Genomic DNA, 21,697 nt, shown 5'->3' on the forward strand with positions numbered 1-21,697 from the left:
ATAGAAGTTTATAAAATTATGCGAGGTATAGATAGAGTAGAAAGCCATTATCTTTTTCCCATGAATGAAATGCCCTGTACTAGAGGGCATGTATTTAAGGTGAGAAGGGGAAAGTACAAAGGAGATGTGCAGGTCAAGTTTTTTACACAGAGAGTGGTGGGGGCCTGCAATGCACTGCCAGGGGTGGTGGTAGAGGCAGATGGCATTTTCACATTAAGAGATTCTCAGAAAGGCACATGAACATGCAGAGAAGGGAGGGATATGATAACTGTGTGGGGAAGAGGGATTAGATTAATTAGGAGTCATTAGTTTAATTAGTTCAGCACAACATTGTGACAAAAGGCAAGGATCTGAAGGCCAGTTACTTTAACATCTACTTTTGGCAAGTTGTGAGAGTCATTAATCAAAAATGAAATAACTAATCATTTATTAAAGCTTAAAATAATCAAACCACGTCAACATGGTTTTATGAAAGGTAAATCATGTTTGACAAATTTGTGTGAGCTCTTTGAGGATATAACAATGAGAGTTGATAGAGGGGAACCTGTAGATGTTGTGTATTTAGATTTCCAAAAGGCATTTGACAAGGCGCCCCCTAAGAGGCTTGTGCATAAATTAAGAGCTCATGGTATTGGTGGAAGTATACTAGAATGGATTGAAAACTGGCTGTCACATAGAAACCAGAGAGATGGAATAAATGGGTTCTTTTCAGGCTAGAGGGATGTAACTAATGGAGTACCCCAGGGATCGGTCCTTTGCCCTTAATTGTTTACTATTTACATTATTGACTTGGAGGAGGTGGTGAAATGTAAGACATCCAAGTTTACCAATGATATAAAAATAGGTGGAAGACCATGTTGAAATTAGGACATTGTGACCTTGCTGTAGGATTTAGATAGATTAAGTGATTGGGCAAAAAGCTGACAAATGGAATGCAATATGGGGAATGTGACGTCATGCCATTTGCTGCAGGAATCAAATGGTGGTTATCTAAATGGGATGAGACTGCAAATGAATGAAGTACAAAAGGGTCTTGGTATTCTAGTGCATGAATCACAAAAATTTAGTAGGTGGGTGCAGCTAGTAGTTAAAAGGGTGAACGGCATATTGGTCTTTATTGCAAAATAGGTTGGAGTTTAAAAATAGATAAGTTTTGTTGCAATTTGTACAGGTTGTTGGTGAGGCCACACTGGGAATACTGTGCACAGTTTTGATCCACCTGCCTAACAAAGGATATAATAGCATTGGAGACAATCAAAAAGAGATTCACCATGCTAATTCCTGGAATTAAAAGATTGCTCTATCAACACTGGGTTTGTAGTCTTCGGAGCTTAGAAGAATAAGGAGTGACCTTATTGAGACATATCAGATCCTGTGAGGGGTCATGACCGGGTAGATGTTGAGATGTTTCCACTAGTGGGAGTCTTGAACAAGGGAACATAATTACAAAATAAGGGGCTGGTAATTAAGGTAAAAGTAGATAAATTTTTGAAAGATTGGGGAACTGTGGGACATGAAGAACTGGCACAGAAGAGGAGTTGAAGCAAGCGTAGTTCATTTATAATCATACTGAATGGCAGGTCATGCTGGAGGGGGCCAGGTGTCCTACTCCTTTTCCTGTTTTCTTGTGTGCCACATCAGTTCATGCCTCAATGTGTCTAGGTCTTGCTGCTTCATTTGCTGAGGAGGTATGAGTGGAATTGAACATTGCGCAATCATCAGATAACATTCCCACTTCTGTACTTATGATAGAAGGAAGGACATTGATAAAGCAAATAGTTAGTTCTTGGACACTGTCCTAAGACACTCCTGCAGGACACCCTGGGGCTGGGATGATTGATCTCCAACAACCACATTCATCAGGGTGTTTTGATGCCCTGAGTAGTCAAATGCATACTTGAGGTCAAGGGCAGTCACCCTCTTGAATTCAGCATTTGATTCATGTTTGGGCTAAGGCTACGATGAGGTCTGGAGTTGAGTGGACCCAATGAAACCCAGTCTGGACAATGGTGAGAAGGTAATTGTTCAGTAGTTGCTGCTTGATGGTACTGCATGTTAGCTTCCATCACTTTGATGATGATCTCGCTGGCTGAAAGCATGGTGGAGGCAGAAAATTTCAGTACATTTTTAAAGTACCTGGATAAGCACTTGAAGAACCATAACCTGCAGAGCTATGGACCACGACCTCACAGATGGAATAACCTCAATATATACATTTTTGTCTGGCGTGGGCATGATGCATCGAATGGTGTTCATTCATGCCAAAAAAATTCTATGATTCCATAATACTGAACTCAAATATTAGAAAAAGTGCAGAGGAATTGAAACTTAAAGAGTACAACTAAAAAGCATTGGAGGAACTCAGCAGGTCTGGCTTCTGCCCTCTTCCTTCCAGTCCTGATGAAGGGTCTCAACCCAAAATGTCGATGTTTATTTCCCTTCATAGATGCTGCCTGACCTGCTGAGTTCCTCCAACACTTCTTGTGTGTGTTGCCTCAGATTCCAGCATTTTAGTGTCTGCAACTAAAAAGCATTGCCTTCTTTTCAGAACCATTCTGATCTTACCTGCACAGTGATTGAATAGTTTCTACAGTCTGCTGTTGAAATCCTCACAGAATCAGACAGGGTGCCAGGAGTTTCATCACTTTTTGTAAACAGCACCCTTTTGGTTTTTTGTTTTGTGTCCAGGTTGATGGTATAATTCACAAAAGAATGCTTCAAATCTATAAAATATGCAGAATAAAACCTATTAATATTTTCTGTCTGATTTATTCCAGTTTTTTTGCCCCAAACTACTTGACTCCAATCTTACTATACATTTTTATCTGACATACAATTAAACATTAATATTGTGATTCTTATGATCTGCCATCATTTTAAGTCTTATTTTCCAACATTATTTTAACTCTTGTATCTCGGACCACTCTCATAATGAAATCTTTGAAGAGTTTCCTATTCTAATCAATTCCAGGTAAGTTTGCAGTAATGCCTAATGAACAGAAAGTTTTTTTATCATTTCTCTTAAGGATTAGAATATTTTATAGCTTTATAAATTCTTACTGCAATATGGTCTGTGGTTAAAGTATCAAACTAACTCATTAGATAATGAACAGGCAAATAAAGTAGTATACAGGGCTGTAAATCACTTTATTTTAACAGTGTTAAACTGCTTTGTGGGTTACCCTAACAATGTTTGTAAAAGTCTCATAAATACCATGATCTTCAATCACGAGGTTTATTGTGTAGTGTTGTCTGATTTTCCTGTGTAATGCTGCATTGTCAGTTACAGTGGCATCCTCAATCAAATCTTAGAGATAAATGCCAGGACAAGCAGCATGCTCCAGATACTGGGGTGCTGCCAAAGGACTGGAAAATGGTGAATGTTACCCCCTTCATCAAAAAAGGAAATAAGGATAAGCCCATCAAGTACAGGTCAATTTAATCTCAGTGGTGGGAAAGCTTTTAGAAACATTGATTGGGGCAGGCTTAATTGTCATCTGGAGGAAAATAGAATAATTGAGGCAAGTCAGTATTGTTAAAGGCATGTTTAACCAACTTGACATAATTTTTTGATGAGGTAATAGATAAGGCTGATGAGGGCAATGCAGATGATGTGGTGTACACAGACTTCCACAAAGCATAATCACATAACAGGCTTATCAGCAATGTTTAAGCACTTGGCATAAAAGGGACATTGATAGCATGGATACAAAGTAAGCTAAGTAACTGGCAATAGAGAGTTGTGAGAATGGAGAAGGGTGAATGATGATATTCTAGTGGGGTCATGTTAAAGTCAAAGTTCAAGTTGAGTTTATTGTCATATGGACATGTACTTGTGTGCACAGGTGCAATGAAAAACAATTGCAGCAGCATAACAGACACATAGAATCAGATAAGCAGCATTCACGAGAAAAACATAAATTAAACATAAATTATGCATAATTTTTACAAGAAAGAACACAATTAAAACAAAATAAAATAAAGTCCATTGTAGTGCAAAGTGATCAAAGTGGTTATGGTGTTGCTACACTGAGGTAATGATTAGGGTTGTGCTGGTTTGTTCAAGAACTGAATGGTTGAAGGGAAGTAACTGCTCTTGAACATGGTGGTGTGGCTTCTGTACCTCCTGCCCAATGGCAGATGCAAGAAGATGGCATGGCCTGGATGGTGGGGATCTTTGATGATAGATGTTGCCATCTTGAGGCAGTGCCTCCTGTAGAGCTACTACTGATGGTGGGAAGGGATGTTCCCATGATGTACTGGGCAGAGTCCACTACTCTCTGCAGCTTCTTACATTCATGGGCTTTTGAATTGCTGCACCAGACCATGATGCAATCAGTCAGGATACTTTAAACAGTACATTTGTAGAAGTTTTTTAGAGTGCTTGGTGACATGCCTTAACCTTCGAAGAAAGTAAAGAAAAACATAAATTAAACATAAATTATGCATAATTTTTACAAGAAAGAACACAATTAAAACAAAATAAAATAAAGTCCATTGTAGTGCAAAGTGATCAAAGTGGTTATGGTGTTGCTACACTGAGGTAATGATTAGGGTTGTGCTGGTTTGTTCAAGAACTGAATGGTTGAAGGGAAGTAACTTCCCTCCTTGTGATTATATCTAAGTACTGGGCGCAGGGCAGGTCATTGCTTTTTTGATTCATTATCATCATCTATACTTGGGGGTGCAAGCCACAATTTCTAAATTTGCAATGACACAAGCTTGGCAGTATTTGAATTGTGAAGAGGATCATGATAAATGGCATAGGATATAAACACACTGGTAGAAACGGCAGATACACAGCAGATGAAGTTTAATGCAGTAAAATGAGAGGCGATGCATTTTGGTAGGAAGAATGGGAAGAGGCAATACAGAGTAAAAGATACTGTTCTCACAAAGTGCAGGAGCAGAGGAACCTGGGGATATGGGTGCACAACTTAAAGCACATGGAATCCAAGCAAGCTGGCTAATTGAATTCAAAATAGGCAGGGTGATAGGAGGAAGATGGTAGTGGTGAAAGAATGTTTTTCTGATTAGAAGTCTCTGACTAGTGGCATATGCAGGGATCGGTGCTGGGACCTTTGCTGTTCGTGATATACTGTATATTAACTTCTTGGAGGTGAATGTAGGAGGTATGATTAGTAAGTATGTGGATGACATGAAAATTGATAGCTTGTAGATAGTGAGGAAGGTTGCCTAGGCTACAATCGGATATAGATCAGTTGGAAAGTCGGGAAGAGAATTGGCAGATAGAATTTAAACCTGACAAGTGCAAGCTGATATATTTTGGCAAATCAAATAGGGGTCAGACATGTACAGTAAATGGTAAAACACTAAAGAATGCTGATGAACAGAGAGACCTATTGGTCCAAGTCCATAGCTCCCTGAAAGTGGCAACACAGGTCAATAAGTCGAAGCACAGAATATAAGGGTTGGAATTATTTTTTGCAACTTTACAAAGCACTTAGTTAGGCCACATCGGGAGTATTTTGTACAGTTCTTGTCACCACACTAGAGGGAGGATGTAATTGCACTGGAGAGAGTGCATAGGGGATTCACCAGGATCATATCTGGATTGGAGGACTTTAATTATGGTGAGAGATTGGATAGCCTGGGCTTGTTTTCTCTGGAGCAAAGGAGACTAAGGGGTGACCTGATAGATGTATGTAAGATTATGAGAGGCATAAATAGGTGAGATAGTCAAAATCTTTTTCCTATGTTCAGGGTATCATTTGCTTCATTCGGAGATATTTACTTTATCATTAGCGACTGGTGAAGTTCCTGAAGACTGGAAGGTGGCTAATGTTGTTCCATTTTTTTAAAAAGGGTAGCAAGGACAAGCCAGAGAACTGCAGGCCGGTCAGCCTGACATCAGTAGTGGGGAAGTTACTGGAGCGAACTCTGAGGGACAGGATCTACCAGCATTTGGATAGACATGGCTTTGTAATAAGATAATAAGATAATATTTCTTTATTAGTCACATGTACATCGAAACACACAGTGAAATGCATCTTTTTTGTGTGGAATATTCTGGGGACAGCCCACAAGTGTCAAGTGTCGCCACGCTTCCAGCGCCACTTCCGGCGTGTGTGGAAAGTCGTGCTTGATGAACCTTCAAGAGTTTTTTGAAGAGTAACCAAAGAGGTAGATAAGAGTAGAGCAGTGGATATTGTCTATTTGGATTTTAGTAAGGCCTTCGACAGGGTTCTGCATGGTAGGCCGGTCTAGAAGGTTAGGTCCCATGGAATCCAGGGAGGGCTAGTTAGGTGGATTCAAGATTGGCTTAGAGGTAGGCAGCAGAGGGTGGTGGTTGAAGGTTGTTTTTTGGAATGGAGGCCAGTGACTAGTGGTGTGCTGCAGGTTGGGACCCTTGTTATTCGTTATTTATATAAATGATTTTTGTGCAAACGCACAAGGCTTAAACAGTAAGTTTGTGGATGACATGAAATCAGGAGGTGGCATTGATAGTGAAGAAGATTATCATAGATTGCAGCGGGATCTTGATCAGTTAGGGAAGTAGGCCAAGGAGTAGCAAATGGATTTCAATACAGATAAATGTGAGGTGATGCATTTTGGAAAGTTAAACCATCATAGGTCTTATACTATGAATGGTAGGGCGCTAGGGAGTGTAATAGAACAGAGGGACCAAGGAGTACAAGTGCATGGTTCATTGAAAGCAGCATTACAGGTAGACAGGGTGCTGAAAAAAGCTTTCATCAGTTAGGGCACTGAGCATAGGAGTTGGGACATTATGTTGCAGATGTTTCAGTCGGTGAGGCCACACTTGAGGTACTGTGTACAGTTTTGGTCACCCTGTTATAGGGAAGATGTGGTTAAACTGGAAAAAGTGCAGAAAAGATTTACAAGGATGTTGCCAGGACTAAAGGGTCTGAGTTATAGGGAAAGGTTGGCCAGGATAGGTCTTTATTCCTTGGAACGTAGGAAAATGAGGGACGACCTTATAGAAATGTATAAAATTATGAGAGGCACAGACAATGTGGATGGTAACAGTCTTTTTTTCAGGGTAGGGGAGTCCAAAACTAGGGGGCATAGATTTAGGGTGAGAGGGGAAAGATTTAAAAGGGACCTGAGGGGCAAGTTTTTAAACAGAGGGTGGTGAGTATATGGAACGAGCTGTCAGAGCAAGGCGGGTACAATAGTATAATTTAAGAAGCACTTGGATAGTACATGGAGGAGCGCGGCTTAGAGGGATATGGGCCAAATGCAGGAAATTAGACTAGCTGGGTGGGCTCTATAGTTGGCATGGACTCATTAGGACGAAGGGCCTGTATCCGTGCTGTACTGCTCTATGACTCCATCAAAAGGAATTTTGAAGAGGATCTGAGGGATATGTGTTTTTATATACAGAGAGTGACTGATTGAAGTCATAGAGTCATAGGGCATGGAAACAGGCCATTTGGCCCACCACATTCACACTGACCAGTGGGATCAATCTATATTAATCTGTCTCCTGGCAGTTGGCCCATAGCCTTCTATACTGAGGTGATCCAAGTGTTTGTCTGGACACTTTATAAATGCTTCCACCACTCTATCCAGCAGTCAAACCTGCCCTGGATTCCGTAGGCCCCAACCATTTGGATCAGTCTCCCCTGTGGTACCTTGTCAAAGGCCTTAATTCATGTAAATCACATCTATTGCACTGCCCTCATCAATACACTTTACCTCCTCAAATAATTCAATCAGATTGATCAGACAAGATCTGTCCTTGATAAAGCCATGCTGCCTATCTCTGATTGGTCCCTGCTTTTCCAGGTGATCATTAATCCTATTTCTCAGAATCTCTTCCAGTAACTTCCCTGCTACTAATGTTAGGCTCACAGGTCTGTAATTTCACAGGTGTTTCCCTGTTGCTCTTCTTGTAAAGGGGACCACATTTGCCACTCTCCAGTCATCTGGTACCTCACATATGCCCAGTGAAGATTTTAAAATTCTGGCCTGAGTCATAGTAATCAATAGCAGCCTGGAATAAATCTCATCTGGCCCTAGGGATTTATCCACCTTGATGCACACTCGGGCACTGAGTACCTCCTCTTTATCTATGGAGACTTGCACCAGAATTTCACCTTCCCCTTCTCTGAGTTCTCCAATGCAAAATCTGTTTTGTTTGTGAATACCAAGCATGATGCTAATTTAACAGAAAGGTCATAAATCTGAAAACTTAAACTTTTATAAATAATTTAAACATGCAAGATTCCTTCATCCTTTGAAAAATTTCCAATAGTTGGCATCCTCAGTTCTTAACAAAATTTACTTCTGAGATTTTGGTAACTGCTTCCCTGATGGTATTTCCAAATGTCTGGGATCAAGTGTCAATGGTGTTAGTGGGGTGAGAGGTCAGGGGGAGTACAGCAATTGGCTTGGAATTGGACAAGGAATGGTTGATTGACTTCATGTTAAGGGCATGTTCAGGAAAGTACGCAGATTGGAAGGTGGAGTAGGGGGAGTAATTTACGCAGTGAGAGCATGAGGTAAATATTTTACTTATCCAGCTGACCTCGGGATTGGCTCTGCAGGAATAGGATCATTTTTCCCAGCCTTTCCCCTCCCCCCATGAAAACATTCTGTCCCTTTCAATGTTACAGAAGGAATGCCACACAGGGAAGACATCATCCAATGTATCCCAGATGGAAACATTTTCCAAGACCTGGAAATAGTTGTTATTATGTAAAAATTGATTTTATTTTATTGATTTTGCAGGCAAATTGCTTATTTTTTTAAAGTGATGCATCTTAAGGGATGAATTGTAATCACGACATAAGGAAGAACTTTGCTGCAATTCTTTCAAAAATTGACAATGGGACCTTCAGTGCAGATGTAGCTTCAGTTTGATATTTCATTTGTAAGATGATATCTCCCTTGGTACTGCACTGGGAGTGTCATCTTGGATGACGTTGTTTATTAACATAATAGAGTAAAAGCTGCTCATTCCTAAGATTCTGTTTATGGTAAACCCTTACGGTTGTATAATCAAACTCCCTCAGTTGAATATTGTCTCAATTATGTTTGCAGCAGCCATCACTACTTTAATCTTCCCTACATGATCCTTAAACTTAATTGTCCTCAGCAAAGTCAGGAAAGTCAGGAAAACGGTGCTGTTGATAGTCCCTTCTGAATTCTGCACTGGAAAATTACCTAATGATCCAAACTTTGATTCAGCAGTAAAACACACAGAAACTTGAATAGTTTTTTCCTGCTCATAGGAGTTTGCAAACGACAGAGGCACCATCTCTGGAGAAAATGTGACATTCACTTTGATGTTGATAACTGGTCTTGAGCTGTAAAAAATTATCAAATCATGTTAAAGCCCAAAATCAAGCATACATGTAATCATCTTTTGTTTAACAAATGTTCCAGCTGTGATTGTTTCACAATTTCCTGCATGATATCAAGTACATTGTGAGTACTTTTCCCCAGCTCTAGCTGGAGTGGCCATTTTGAGAGGGGCTGCCTTCAGGTGGTAGTGCTGCGGTTGAGGTCAAAGTGCAGGCTTTGGTGAATGTCGGGCTTTGGTGACTCAGGTGAATAGTGACAAGCAAAGGTAGTTTTTTCTTTATCTTACAGTCTTAGTCAAAGGGAACAGTCCTAATGATTATGGAGGCTAGGGTAGTGGTGTGCTCATCCTGCAGGATGTGCAAGATTACACCTGGTAGACAGCCTAGAGTGGCTGGAGCTGCTGATGGGCTCGCTATGGAGCATCTGGGACTCAGAGGATATAGTAGACTTACATTTAGTGAGCTGGTCACTCCGCAGCCACAAAAAGAGTTGAGATGGGTAACCATGAGGAAGGGCAGTCAGGTAGTGCAGGACTCTCCTGTGGTCATTCTCTTCTTTAACAAGTATATTGTGTTGGATTCTGTTGGGGAAGAACAGCAGCAACAGCCCAGTTTGTGGCACCATGGTGGGCACTGCTTCACGGAAGGGGTGGGGACAGGGCAAGGGACAGGAGAGTGTTAGGGGATTCTATTGTAAGAGGGAAAGTGTTTCCGTGGCCACAAAAGACACTTAATGGCCATGTGTTGCCTCCCTGGTGCCAGGGTCAAGATAGTCTCAGACTGGTTACAGGACATTCTGAAAGGGGAGGATGAACAGCCAGAGGTTGTGGTACAAAGACACCTCTTCAACAAATTCAATCAGATTGTCAGACAAGATCTACCCCTGACAAAGCCAAGTTGGCTATCTCTGATTAATCTCTGCCTTTCCAAGTGAACATAAATCTGTTCCCTCAGTATTTCTCCAAAAACTTTCCAACTACTGATGTTAGGCTCACAGGTCTATAACTACCAGTCTTTTCCTGTTACCTTTTGATGCAGTAGAATAAACATTTTTACTGAGTCATGTTAACCAAAGAAACTAAGCAACTTACAGTTGTAGATCAACGAGAAGGCCAACAGACACAAAAAGTACGCGTGTCCCTGAAAACCCTCGCAAAAAGTAACGTGCCTCGCGAAAGAGAACGTCATCACCCTGCGGAGCGATTGAATGGCAGGCGTGTGCATGCGTACAGGCATGCGCATGCGTACTTGCCGTGTTCTCGCAATCGATCCGCTGAGCGGCTGACCGACAGGCACGTGCATATGCATTTGCCGGTTCTCCGTACAGTTCATCCCTCCCCCCGATAGAAGGGAACTGCAAGGGAAGAAAATAAGTTAGGTGAACATAGAAAAACGAATGAAGTGATTTTTCCGCCACTATTCTGCCTAGTATCGGTCGATTGGCCAACACACCCTCGTGGATCGGCACGGGGGGCAGCTTCTTGCTCAGTGTCTTCCTAATTAGCCGATGCTGAGGTCAGTGGGCTGTAAAGTCCTTCTCTCTTGATGAGGCGCCTGTAGTTCATCTGCTTGAACGGTTGCTGCGTCAGCATGGGACGCTTCAGTGACTTCGCCGGGTCCTCCATTGGTTTGCTGGCGTACATGATCCAAATGTCACCCGACAATTCGTCTGTCTGGCAGTTCAAGTTCTGCAAATTGACTGTTACAATGCTGGACAATGGCCAGTTGTCAGTTTTATTTGTGCGTGAGTCGAGATTAGACTTTGTCATCAGCACTAAACGTTTGTGGCCTAGTGTGAGTATCATAGTTTTGTTTCATGGCCTCTTGTTTGCTGCAAATTCGTTCCTGGACGGCCGGCAGCAGGAGTTCAAATCTGGTGCATAAAGTGCGCTTAAACATTAATTTGGTGGTAGATGCACTCATTAGTTCGTTTGGGGTGATTCGTTAACGGAACAGGAAACGGCTTAATTTCGTCATCAAATCACTCTGTGTTTGTCTAGAAAGGCCCCATTTCACCGTTTGCACTGCTCGCTCAGCCAGGCCATTTGAAGCTGCATGATATGGAGTAGTTGTCGGGTGCCTAATACCATTCTTCTCTACAAGCTGCTTAAATTCTGCACTTGTGAAAGCCGGGGCATTGTTGAATACAATCATTTCCAGAATACCAAATGTAGCAAAGACAGACCGTAGTTTAGTTACAGTAGTTGTTGAGGAACACGACGTACAAGTAGGTAACGCCTCTATCCACTTCGAATGGGCATCCACAATAACCAGAAACATGTGTCCCCAGAACGGTCCAAAGTAATCAATATGAATGTGCTTCCACAGGGAATTGGGCCAGACCCATGCTTTAAGGGGGGCCTTTGGTGATGCTTTTTGCATCTTCTGACAAATAGGGCAGATGCGCACCATATTCTCATAATGTGGGTGTCAATTTTTGGCCACCACACATAGCTTCTTGTAAGTGCCTTCATTCTGACAACCCCAGGGTGAGTACCATGCAGATCGCGGAGCATGCACTTGCGGCCTTGAGGGGGAACCACTACTTGACTGCCCCATAACATCCAGCCATCCTGAAGGCTCAGTTCATGTTGGCAATTTGCAAATGGTTGAAACTCAGTGAAGGGCTGGTGGGCCAGCCAACCTGTAGTGCTCTTTTTACCTGTGATAGAAGTGAATCATGGGCTGTTCACTGCCTAATGAGGTGATTTTTGATCAGTGTTTCAATCTACGCTTTGTAACAGGTGAACAACTTCAAATGGAGGGGTGCCGAATGCTGTGCCCCCGACAATTGGTAATCTGCTCAAAGTGTCAGCAACGACATTTTCATTTCTGGAGGTATACTTCACTGTGTAAGAGTAAGCGGGTAAGGTCAATGTCCATCATTGCATTCTTGGTGATGATATTTGTTGGATACCTCATGTCTCCTCCATTAAGCCTAGCAGAGGCTTGTGATCTGTGTGGATTTCAAGAGAATGCCCAAATACAGTATGTATAAATGGAAGTATTGATGCCAAACATAATAGCTAGGGCCTCTTGGTCAATCTGTGAATAATTTGTCTCTGCCTGAGATATTGTCCTTGAAGCGACAGCAATAGGCATCTCTGTTCCGCGAGGCATTCGATGTAGGAGGGCGGCCCCTACCCCAGAGGGTGAGGTGTCACATTTCATAATATAGAACATAGAACAGTAGAGCACAATACAGGCCCTTCGGCCCACAATGTTGTGCTGACCTTTAAACCTCGCCTAAGACTATCTAACCCATTCCTCCCACATATCCCTCTATTCTGTATTCCTCCATATGCTTATCCAGTAATCTCTTGAATTGCCTCCACCACCATCTCAGGGAGCGCATTCCATGCCCCAACCACTCTCTGGGTAAAAAACCTCCCTCTGATATCTCCCTTGAATTTCCCACCCATTATTTTAAAGCCATGCCCTCTTGTATTGAGCATTGGTGCCCTGGGAAAGAGGCACTGGCTGTTTACTCTATCTATTCCTCTTAATATTTTGTACACCTCTATCATGTCTCCTCTCATCCTCCTTCTCTCTAAAGAGAAAAGCCCTAGCTCCCTTAGTCTCTCCTCATAATCCATACTCTCCAAACCAGGCAGCATCCTGGTAAATCTCCTCTGCACCCTTTCCAACGCTTCCACATCCTTCCTATAATGAGGCAACCAGAACTGGACATTGTACTCCAAGTGTGGTCTAACCAGGGTTTTGTAGAGCTGCATCATTACCTCGCGGCTCTTAAACTCGATCCCATGACTTATGAATGCTACCATCCCATAAGCTTTCTTAACTACCCTATCCACCTGTGAGGCAACTTTCAGGGATCTGTGGATATGGACCCCCCAGATCCCTCTGCTCCTCCACACTACCCAGAATCCTGCCATTAACTTTCTACTCTGCCTTGGAGTTTGTCCTTTCAAAGTGTACCACCTCACACTTCTCCGGATTGAACTCCATCTGCCACTTCTCAGCCCAGCTCTGCATCCTATCAATGTCCCTCTGCAATCTTCGACAATCCTCTACACTATCCACAACACCACCAACCTTTGTGTCATCTGCAAACTTGCCAACCCACCCTTCTACCCCCTCCTCCAAGTCCATAGAACCATAGAACACTACAGCACAGAAAACAGGCCATTCGGCCCTTCTAGTCTATGCAGAAACTTTATTCTACTAGTCCCATTGACCTGCACCCAGTCCACAACCCTCCAAACCTCTCCCATACATGTATCCAATTTATTCTTAAAATTTAAGAGTGAGCCCACATTTACCACGTCAGATGGCAGCTCGTTCCACACTCCCACCACTCTCTGAGTGAAGAAGTTCCCCCTAATGTTCCCCCTGAACCTTTCCCCTTTCACCCTAAAGCCATGTCCTCTCATATTTATCTCTCCTAATCTAGGTGGAAAGAGCCTACTCGCATTTACTCTGTCTATACCCCTCATAATTTTGTAAACCTCTATCAAATCTCCTCTCATTCTTCTACGCTCCAAGGAATAAAGTCCTAACCTGTTCAATCTTTCCCTGTAACTCAACTCCTTGAAGACCCAGCAACATTCTAGTAAATCTTCTCTGCACTCTTTCAATCTTACTGATATCCTTCCTATAGTTAGGTGACTAGAACTGCACACAATGCTCCAAATTTGGCCTCACCAATGTCTTATACAACCTCACCATAACATCCCAACTCCTATACTCAATACTTTGATTTATGAATACCAGGATGCCAAAAGCTTTCTTTACAACCCTGTCTACCTGTGACGCCACTTTCAGGGAATTATGTATCTGAATTCCCAGATCCCTTTGTTCCTCCGCACTCCTCAGTGCCCTACCATTTACTGTGTATGTCCTACCTTGATGTGTCCTTCTAAAATGCAACACCTCACACTTGTCTGCATTAAATTCCATCTGCCATTTTCTGGCCCATTTTTCCAGTTGGTCCAGATCCCTCTGCAAACTTTGAAAGCCTTCCTCGCTGTCCACAACGCCTCCAATCTTAGTGTCATCAGCAAACTTGCTGAACCAATTTACCACATTATCATCTAGATCATTGATATAGACAACAAACCACAATGGACCCAGCACAGATCCCTGAGGCACACCGCTAGTCACAGGGCTCCAGTCTGAGAAGCAGTCATCCACTACCACTCTCTGTCTTCTCCCACACAGCCAATTTCGAATCCAGTTTACAACCTCTCCATGGATACCTAGTATCTAGTCATTAATAAAAATCATGAAAAGCAGAGGTCCCAGAACTGATCCTTGTGGGACAGCCCTCCAATCTGAATGCACTCCCTCCACCACAACCCTCTGCTTTCTACAGGCAAGCCAATTCTGAATCCACACAGCCAAGCTTGCCTGGATCCCATGCCCTCTGACCTTCTAAAAAAGCCTACCATGTGGAACCTTGTCAAATGCCTTACTAAAATCCACGTAGACCACATCTACTACACTACCCTCATCAATCTGTCTGGTCACCTCCTCAAAGAACACTATAAGGCTTGTGAGACAGGATCTGCCCTTCACAAAGCCATGCTGGCTGTCCCTGATCAGACCATGATTCTCTAAATGCCTGTAGATCCTATCTCTAAGAATCCTTTCCAACAGCTTACCCACCACAAACATAAGGCTCACTGGTCTATAATTCCCTGGACTATCCCTACTACCTTTTTTGAATAAGGGGACAACATTTGCCAACATATATTGTAACTATGGGCTTTTCAGGATCATAATGCACCAACACAGACGAAGAACTGAGGACGTTTTTTATTTGTTCGAATGTCTTTTGCTTGATTCTTGACCATTCCCAGTGTTGGTCCTTCTGGAGTAATCAGTATAAGGGCCTTGACACTGTAGCTGATTGACTTAAGAGCCAGTTGTAATGTGTGACCAGTCCCAGGAATGAGTATAACTGTGCCATGTTTCGTGGATGTGAAACCTCTTTTAAGGCATTGATTTTGTGCTCCTGTGGATGGAGACCTGTTTTGTCGACTTTGAAGCCCAGGTAATCGACTGAGTCGGCCAAAAGCATGCATTTCTTCTTCTTTAGAGTAAAGCTGGCTTCCTCCAAACGGGAAAGTACTCTGTCTAGTGTGTCAAGATGATGGGAGTCTGATGTACTGGTTACTAAAACATCATCAAGGTAAGCACAGATGTGAGGAACATCCTTCACTAAATTATCAATAAGGCACAGGAATACACCAGGTGCAGAACTTACTCCAAATTACAGCCGCTTGTACTGAAACAGGCCACTGTGTGTATTGATTGTTGTAACATCTTGAGAGTTTTCGTCCAAGGTGACCTGACTGTAGGCGTGTATCAGGTCTAGCATTGAGAACTGTTGGCCTCCCGACAGGGATGCACACAAGTCCTCCATCCGTGATAGTACATAGCGTTCAGTTTTGTCACGGGGTTTGCGATCAGTTTGTAGTTGCTGCAGATGCACACTGTTCCATCGGACTTGAGGACGGGCACGATCGGAGCCACCCGTTCTGAGTACTGCACTGGCTCTATCACATCTGCTCTCTGTAGGCAGTCAAGTTCTTCTTCTACCTTTGGGCCTACAGCAATTGGCACCAGGTGGGCCTTGTGAAACTTCGGCTGGTAGTTCTTAAATTTGAACTTAGCCACCGGACCGCGGTATTGACCTGAAGCCTTGGCCTGGAATGCACACTGGTGCTTTTGTAGTAGAACATTCAATGTGGGGTTCCCCCGATACGATTGATGTAGGATAGCACCAAAGGAATGTTTTAATCCAGTTTCTGCCCAGCAAGTTAGGCCGTTGGCTTCCCCTGACAACATTCACTTGTAAGTGGAACAGGTCTCTATGGTGGACCACTTCTGTCATGAATACGCCCAGTATGTTGACGCTGTTTCCGGTATAGCTGAGAAACACCAAGCTTGGAGGTTGTAGTTTTGGAATCCGGCATGAAGATGATTCACTTATCAAGGTGATGGCTGACCTGGTAACCAGCTCAAATTTCACGGGCTGGTTGTCCCCTGTGAGCGTAACCAAGTACGGAGGCTGATTCCGGTTGCCCAGTTCATGGGTTTAGAAGATAGTGTCCACTTCTTCGCACCAGCCATCTCCTTGTGTGGAGTTGATGGTTGCTTGTCGCTTTCCCACGGTGCGTTGCTTTGCGAAGCACACCTTCTTGAGGTGCCCTACCTTCTGAAAGAACCAGCAGATGGTCTCTTGCTTGCAGTTGGACCACTGGACATGACTTTTATCACAGCGATGGCATCTCTGTGAAGGCTGACAGGATTTTGACTGGAAGCTGCGGGTCTACAAACGTTGGCAAACATTGATGTTTTTGGGACCAGAGTCTTGCTCCAGTACTGCCTGAATAAGTGGTGCTGGGGGTGGGTGAATCTGCATAAGGCCTCTCTTGACTGCCTCCCCATGACGAGCTGTGGCACGTGCTTTGTCCCAGGACAAATAGTACTTTTTGGACATGAGGTTCTCACGTGTCTTCTCATCAGAGACTCCGATAATCAACGCTTGCATAAGTATCGCTTCTTCAAATTTGTTCATATGGGTACCTTTCTACTTGCATTCCTGCACAGCCAGAGTTAACCTTGTGCTGAAATTATTTATGTTCTCGTCGGGGGTCTGTTGCAGCTGTGAGAACCTGAAGCGTGCCGCAAAGACATTGTCCTGTGTCCCCCAAACATTGTCTAAAGTCTCAAACGTACTGTTCAATTCAGATTTGTTCTGTAAGTGCAGAGCATCAAAGTATTTCTGCCCAAATTCTCCAAGTGCATGCGAAGCAGCTTGAATTTCATCGCAGGTGCACGCATGCGTACTTGCTGCATTCTCGCAATTGATCTGCTGATTGATCAACCAACAGGCACGTGCATGTACACTGGTGGCACGTGCATATTTGCCGCATTCGTCATGTTCTCCATACAGTTCATTTTCCCTTAACTCTTCTTAAAAAGGGGGAACCACAGGAACCTCATGTGGTCAGCAAGGATTTAAAAATCTCAGTTAATGCCCCAGCAATCATTTTCCTTGACTTCCACAGTATCCTGGGATGTCTCATCTGGCTCTGGACATTTATCCACCCTTAAGTCGGCTAAGATATCAAGTACCTCCTCTTTATTTATTGAGACTTGATCTAGACTTTCACCTTCCCCTTCACTAAATTCTCCAACTACAAAGTCCGTTACCTTAGGGAATACTGATGGAAAGTATTAATTTAAGACCACTCCTGTACCTTCTAGCTCTATGCATAGATTGCCCCTGTTGTCCCTAATAGGCCTTACTCTTTCCCATATTATTCTTTTTTCCTTAATATACTTATAGAACACCTTCAGATTAACCTTAATGCTCTCTGTCAGTGATATTTCGTGAGCCTTCTTTGCCTTCCTAATTTCCTTTATAAGCACATCCCTACATTTTTTGTAATCCTGGTGGGCCTTGCTTGTCTGAAGTTCCCTATACCTGCCATATGTATCCTTTTTCTCTTTATCCAACCTTCGATATCCCTCAACATCCAAGGTTCCCTGTACTGGTTACCCCAACTTCTATTGTTACAGGAACCCATAGGCCCTGAACTCTTACTCTTTCTTCTTTGAATGCTTCCCAGTGCAGATGTAGACGCCTGCAAAAAGATGCTCCCAGTCAACCTTAGTCATTATTCTAATGAAATTAGCCTTCCCCCAATTTAAGGTGTTTCTTTCTGGTCCATCCCTATCTTTTTGCATAACCACATTGAAAACTATGGTCATTATTCTTAAAATGCTCCTCCACTGACACTCTCTCCACTTGACCACCTTCATTTATCAAAATAAGGTCCAGTAGTGCTCTCGTAGACCTACCTACATGCTGTGTCAAAAAACCTCTCCTGAGCACATCTCAAAAATTCTGCCATCCCAGTTAATATTTGGGAAATTAAAAACCCCAAATACTGTAATCCTATTTTTATTGCAGCTCTCTGATATCTGCCTACATACAATATATACTTCTGTAAGATCACCCCTCAGTCTCCTTCGCTCCAGGGAAAATAGTCCCAGCCTATCCAGTCTCTCTTTACATCTCAAGCCCTCCAGTCCCGACAACATCATTGTGAATATTTTCTTCACCTTCGCTGGCATAATCACTGAGACATGGTTGAAGGAGGGGCAGGACAGTTAATTCAATATCCTGGGGAATAAAATATTCAGGTGAGACAAAGCTGGGATGTAAAAGAAGTGGTGACATTGCACTGTCAGTCATTGACTGCATTAATTCAGTACTGAGTGAGAATATCCCAGAAGGCTCCTCAAACAAAGCCATATGAGTAGAGATTAGGAACAAAAAGGGTGTTGTCACTTTGCTGGAAGAGTATTACAGACCTACCAACTGTCAATAGGAGGTGGAGCAACAGACACAGTATGATCGAGGTATATAAAATTATGAAACATATGGATGGAGTAGACTTCAGGAAATGTTTCCCCATATCAGAGAAAGATAAAACTAAAGGACGTAGGTTTAGTGTAAGGGGTAAGACATTTAAAGGCGATATGAGGGGGATCTCCTTCACCCAGAGAGTGAAAATGACTTGAAGTACACTGCCTGAGAGAGTGGTTGAAGCTGGGTGGCTGACAGTATTTAAGAAGTGCTGACATGAGAACTTGAATCACCTGGGCACAGAAGGCTATGGACCAAGTGATGGAGGATGGAATTAATACTGGTCAGTGTGGATAAGTTAGGCCAAATGGCCTGTTTCCATGCTGTATGTCTCTATGATCCCATGAACATTGTGTATTACAAAAAGTGGATTTGGTGTGAATATGGCCAGACTGCATAGACACTATGGATAGATCTGTGCAACCTGTACAGATGAGGGCCAACATCAGGGTGAGCTGCATCCAAAATCAGTGTTAGAGCAAACTGAAGCATAGGAGTTGGAATTATACTTAGTTAATTTAATTAAAAACTGTGTAAGATTGTTAGATTGCAAAAGCTGCAGCAGAGTATGGTAGGATCATAGTTTGTCACATATGTTATTTTGTTGATGCATAATATTTTAAAAGTATCAAGATGAGCACTTGAATCAGTAAAGCATAAGGGGCTAAAGACCAAATGCATGTAAATCAGATTCGTATAGATAAGTTTAAAAGAGGAGGTGCTCATGGTCTTACCTCGGGCTGACCAAGTGTATCCTAGGACATCGTGGGAAGGTAGGGAAGAAATTGCAGGGCTCTGGCAGAGATATCTCCAAGATGGTTAGCCATGGGAAGACCAAAGGGTGGCTAATATTGTGTCTTACTGAAGAAGGATGCAAGGACAAGTCAGGGAACTGCAGGCTGGTGAGTCTAACATCAGTGGCAGGAAAGTTACTGGAGGAGATTTTGAAATTCACGATCTACCTGCATTTGGACTGATGAGAGATAGCTTTGACTCATGAATTTATTGAGTTTTTGAAGAGGTGACCAAAAGGATTTATAAGGGCAAGGCAGTAGACATTGTCTACTTTAGCAAGGTCTTTGACAATCTCCTGCATGATAGGCTGATCTGAAAGGTTAGAGCACCTGTGATGCAGGATGAACTAGCCAATTGGACACAAAATTGAGAGTGGAAGGAATGAGAGGGTGGTTGTGAAGGAATGTTTTTCAGATTGGAGGCCTATGACCAGCGGTTTGGTATAGGAATCTATGTTGCATCTACTGTTATTTAGACCATAATATAAGACAATAAGATATAGGAGCAGAATAAGGCCATTTGGCCTATTGAGTCTGCTCCGCCATCTAATCGTGGCTGATTTCTTTTTCCACCTGTTCTTCCACCTTCTCCCTGTAACCTTTAATTCCTTTACCAGTCAAGAACCTATCAATCTTTGCCTTAAATACACCCAATGACTTAGCCTCCACAGCCCTCTGTGGCAATGAATTCCACAGATTCACCACTCTCTGGCAGATGAATTTCCTCCTCATCTCAATTTTAAAGGGACATCCCTTTATTCTGAGGCTGTATCCTTGCATCCTCGACTCTCCTACTAATGGAAACATCCTCTCCATGCCCATTCTATCCAGGCCTTTCAATATCTGGTAGGTTTTAATGAGATTCCCCCCTCATCCTTCTGAGCTCCATCAATACAGGCACAAAGACACCAAACACTCCTTGTACTTTGAGTCTTTCATTCCTAGGATCATTCTTGTGAACCTCTTCTGGATTCTCTCCAGGGCCAGCACATCTTTCCTTGGATATGCCCAAACTTGCTCACAATTTTCCAAGTACAGTTTGACCAATGCCTTATAAAGCCTCAGCAGTACATCCTTACTTTTATGTTCTAGTGCTCCAAAATGAATATTAGCATTGCATTTGCCTTCCTTACTATTGACTCAACCTGTAAGTTAACCTTAAGGGAATCCTGAACTAGGACTCCCAAGTCCCTTTGCACCTCCGATTTTTGAATTCTCTACCCATTTAGAAATTAGTCTACACCTTTATTCTTCCTACCAAAGTGCATAACCCCACTTGTCCAAATCCTTTTGCAGACTTCCTGCCTCCCCAACACTACCTGTCCCTCCACCAATCTTTGTATCGTCTGTAAACTTGGCCACAATGCCATTAGTTACTTCATCCAGATGACCTATGTATAAAGTGAAAAGTTGTCCTGATACTGAACCCTGCAGAACTCCACTAGTCACTTACAGCCATCATGAAAAGGCCCCCTTTATCCCCACTCTTTCACTTCTGCCAGTCAGCCAAACTTCTATCTATGCTAGTACCTTGCCTCTAACACCATGGGCTCTTATCTTGTTTAGCAGCCTTGTGTGCAGCAGCTTGTTAAAGATGTTCTGAAAATCCAAGTAAATAATGTCCACCGACTGTCCTTTGTCTAACCTGCTTGTTACCTCCTCAAAGAGTTCCAACAGATTTGTCAGGCCAGATCTTCCCTTAACAAAACTGTGCTGATTTTGACCTATTTTCCAAGTACTCTGAAATTTCTTCCTTAATACTAGACTCTAAAATCTAACCAACTACTGAGGTCAGGCTTATCGGCCAATAATTTCCTGTCTTTTGCTTCCTTCCCTTCTTAAACATAGGTGTCACATTTGCAATTTTCCACTCCTCTGCGACCCTCCTTGATTCCAGTGATTCTTGAAAGATCACTACTAATGCCTCTCCAATCTTTTCAGTTATCTCTTTCAGAACTCTGGGGTGTAGTCCATCTGATTTATCCACCTTCAGGCCTTTCCGCATCCCCAGCACCTTCTTCTTAATTATGGCCACAACATTCACCTCTGCCTCCTAATTCTTTTGATTATCTGGCAAGTTACTCGTGTCTTCCACTGTGAAGATTGACACAAAGTACCTATTCAGTTCCTCCACTATTTTTCTGTTCCCCATGACTATTTCTCCAGCGTCATTGTTCAGCAGTCCAATGTCCACTCTTGCCTCT

General features: G+C 42.8%; 1 protein-coding gene across 1 annotated transcript in view; it reads right to left on the reverse strand.

The window, feature by feature from the left end:
• LOC127581280 (integrin alpha-E-like) overlaps positions 1–21,697 on the reverse strand; it is a 345,660-nt gene that overhangs the window by 143,223 nt on the left and 180,740 nt on the right. Inside the window, exons 17-18 of the mRNA XM_052035523.1 lie at positions 9,154–9,296; positions 2,566–2,723 (exon numbers count right to left, since the gene is read on the reverse strand). Coding sequence (XP_051891483.1) covers positions 2,566–2,723; positions 9,154–9,296 — 301 coding nt within the window. The remainder of the gene's footprint in view (positions 1–2,565; positions 2,724–9,153; positions 9,297–21,697) is intronic.

Source organism: Pristis pectinata, chromosome 21, assembly GCF_009764475.1.
Source record: "Pristis pectinata isolate sPriPec2 chromosome 21, sPriPec2.1.pri, whole genome shotgun sequence".
In the NCBI taxonomy this organism is placed as follows: Eukaryota; Metazoa; Chordata; class Chondrichthyes; order Rhinopristiformes; family Pristidae; genus Pristis; species Pristis pectinata.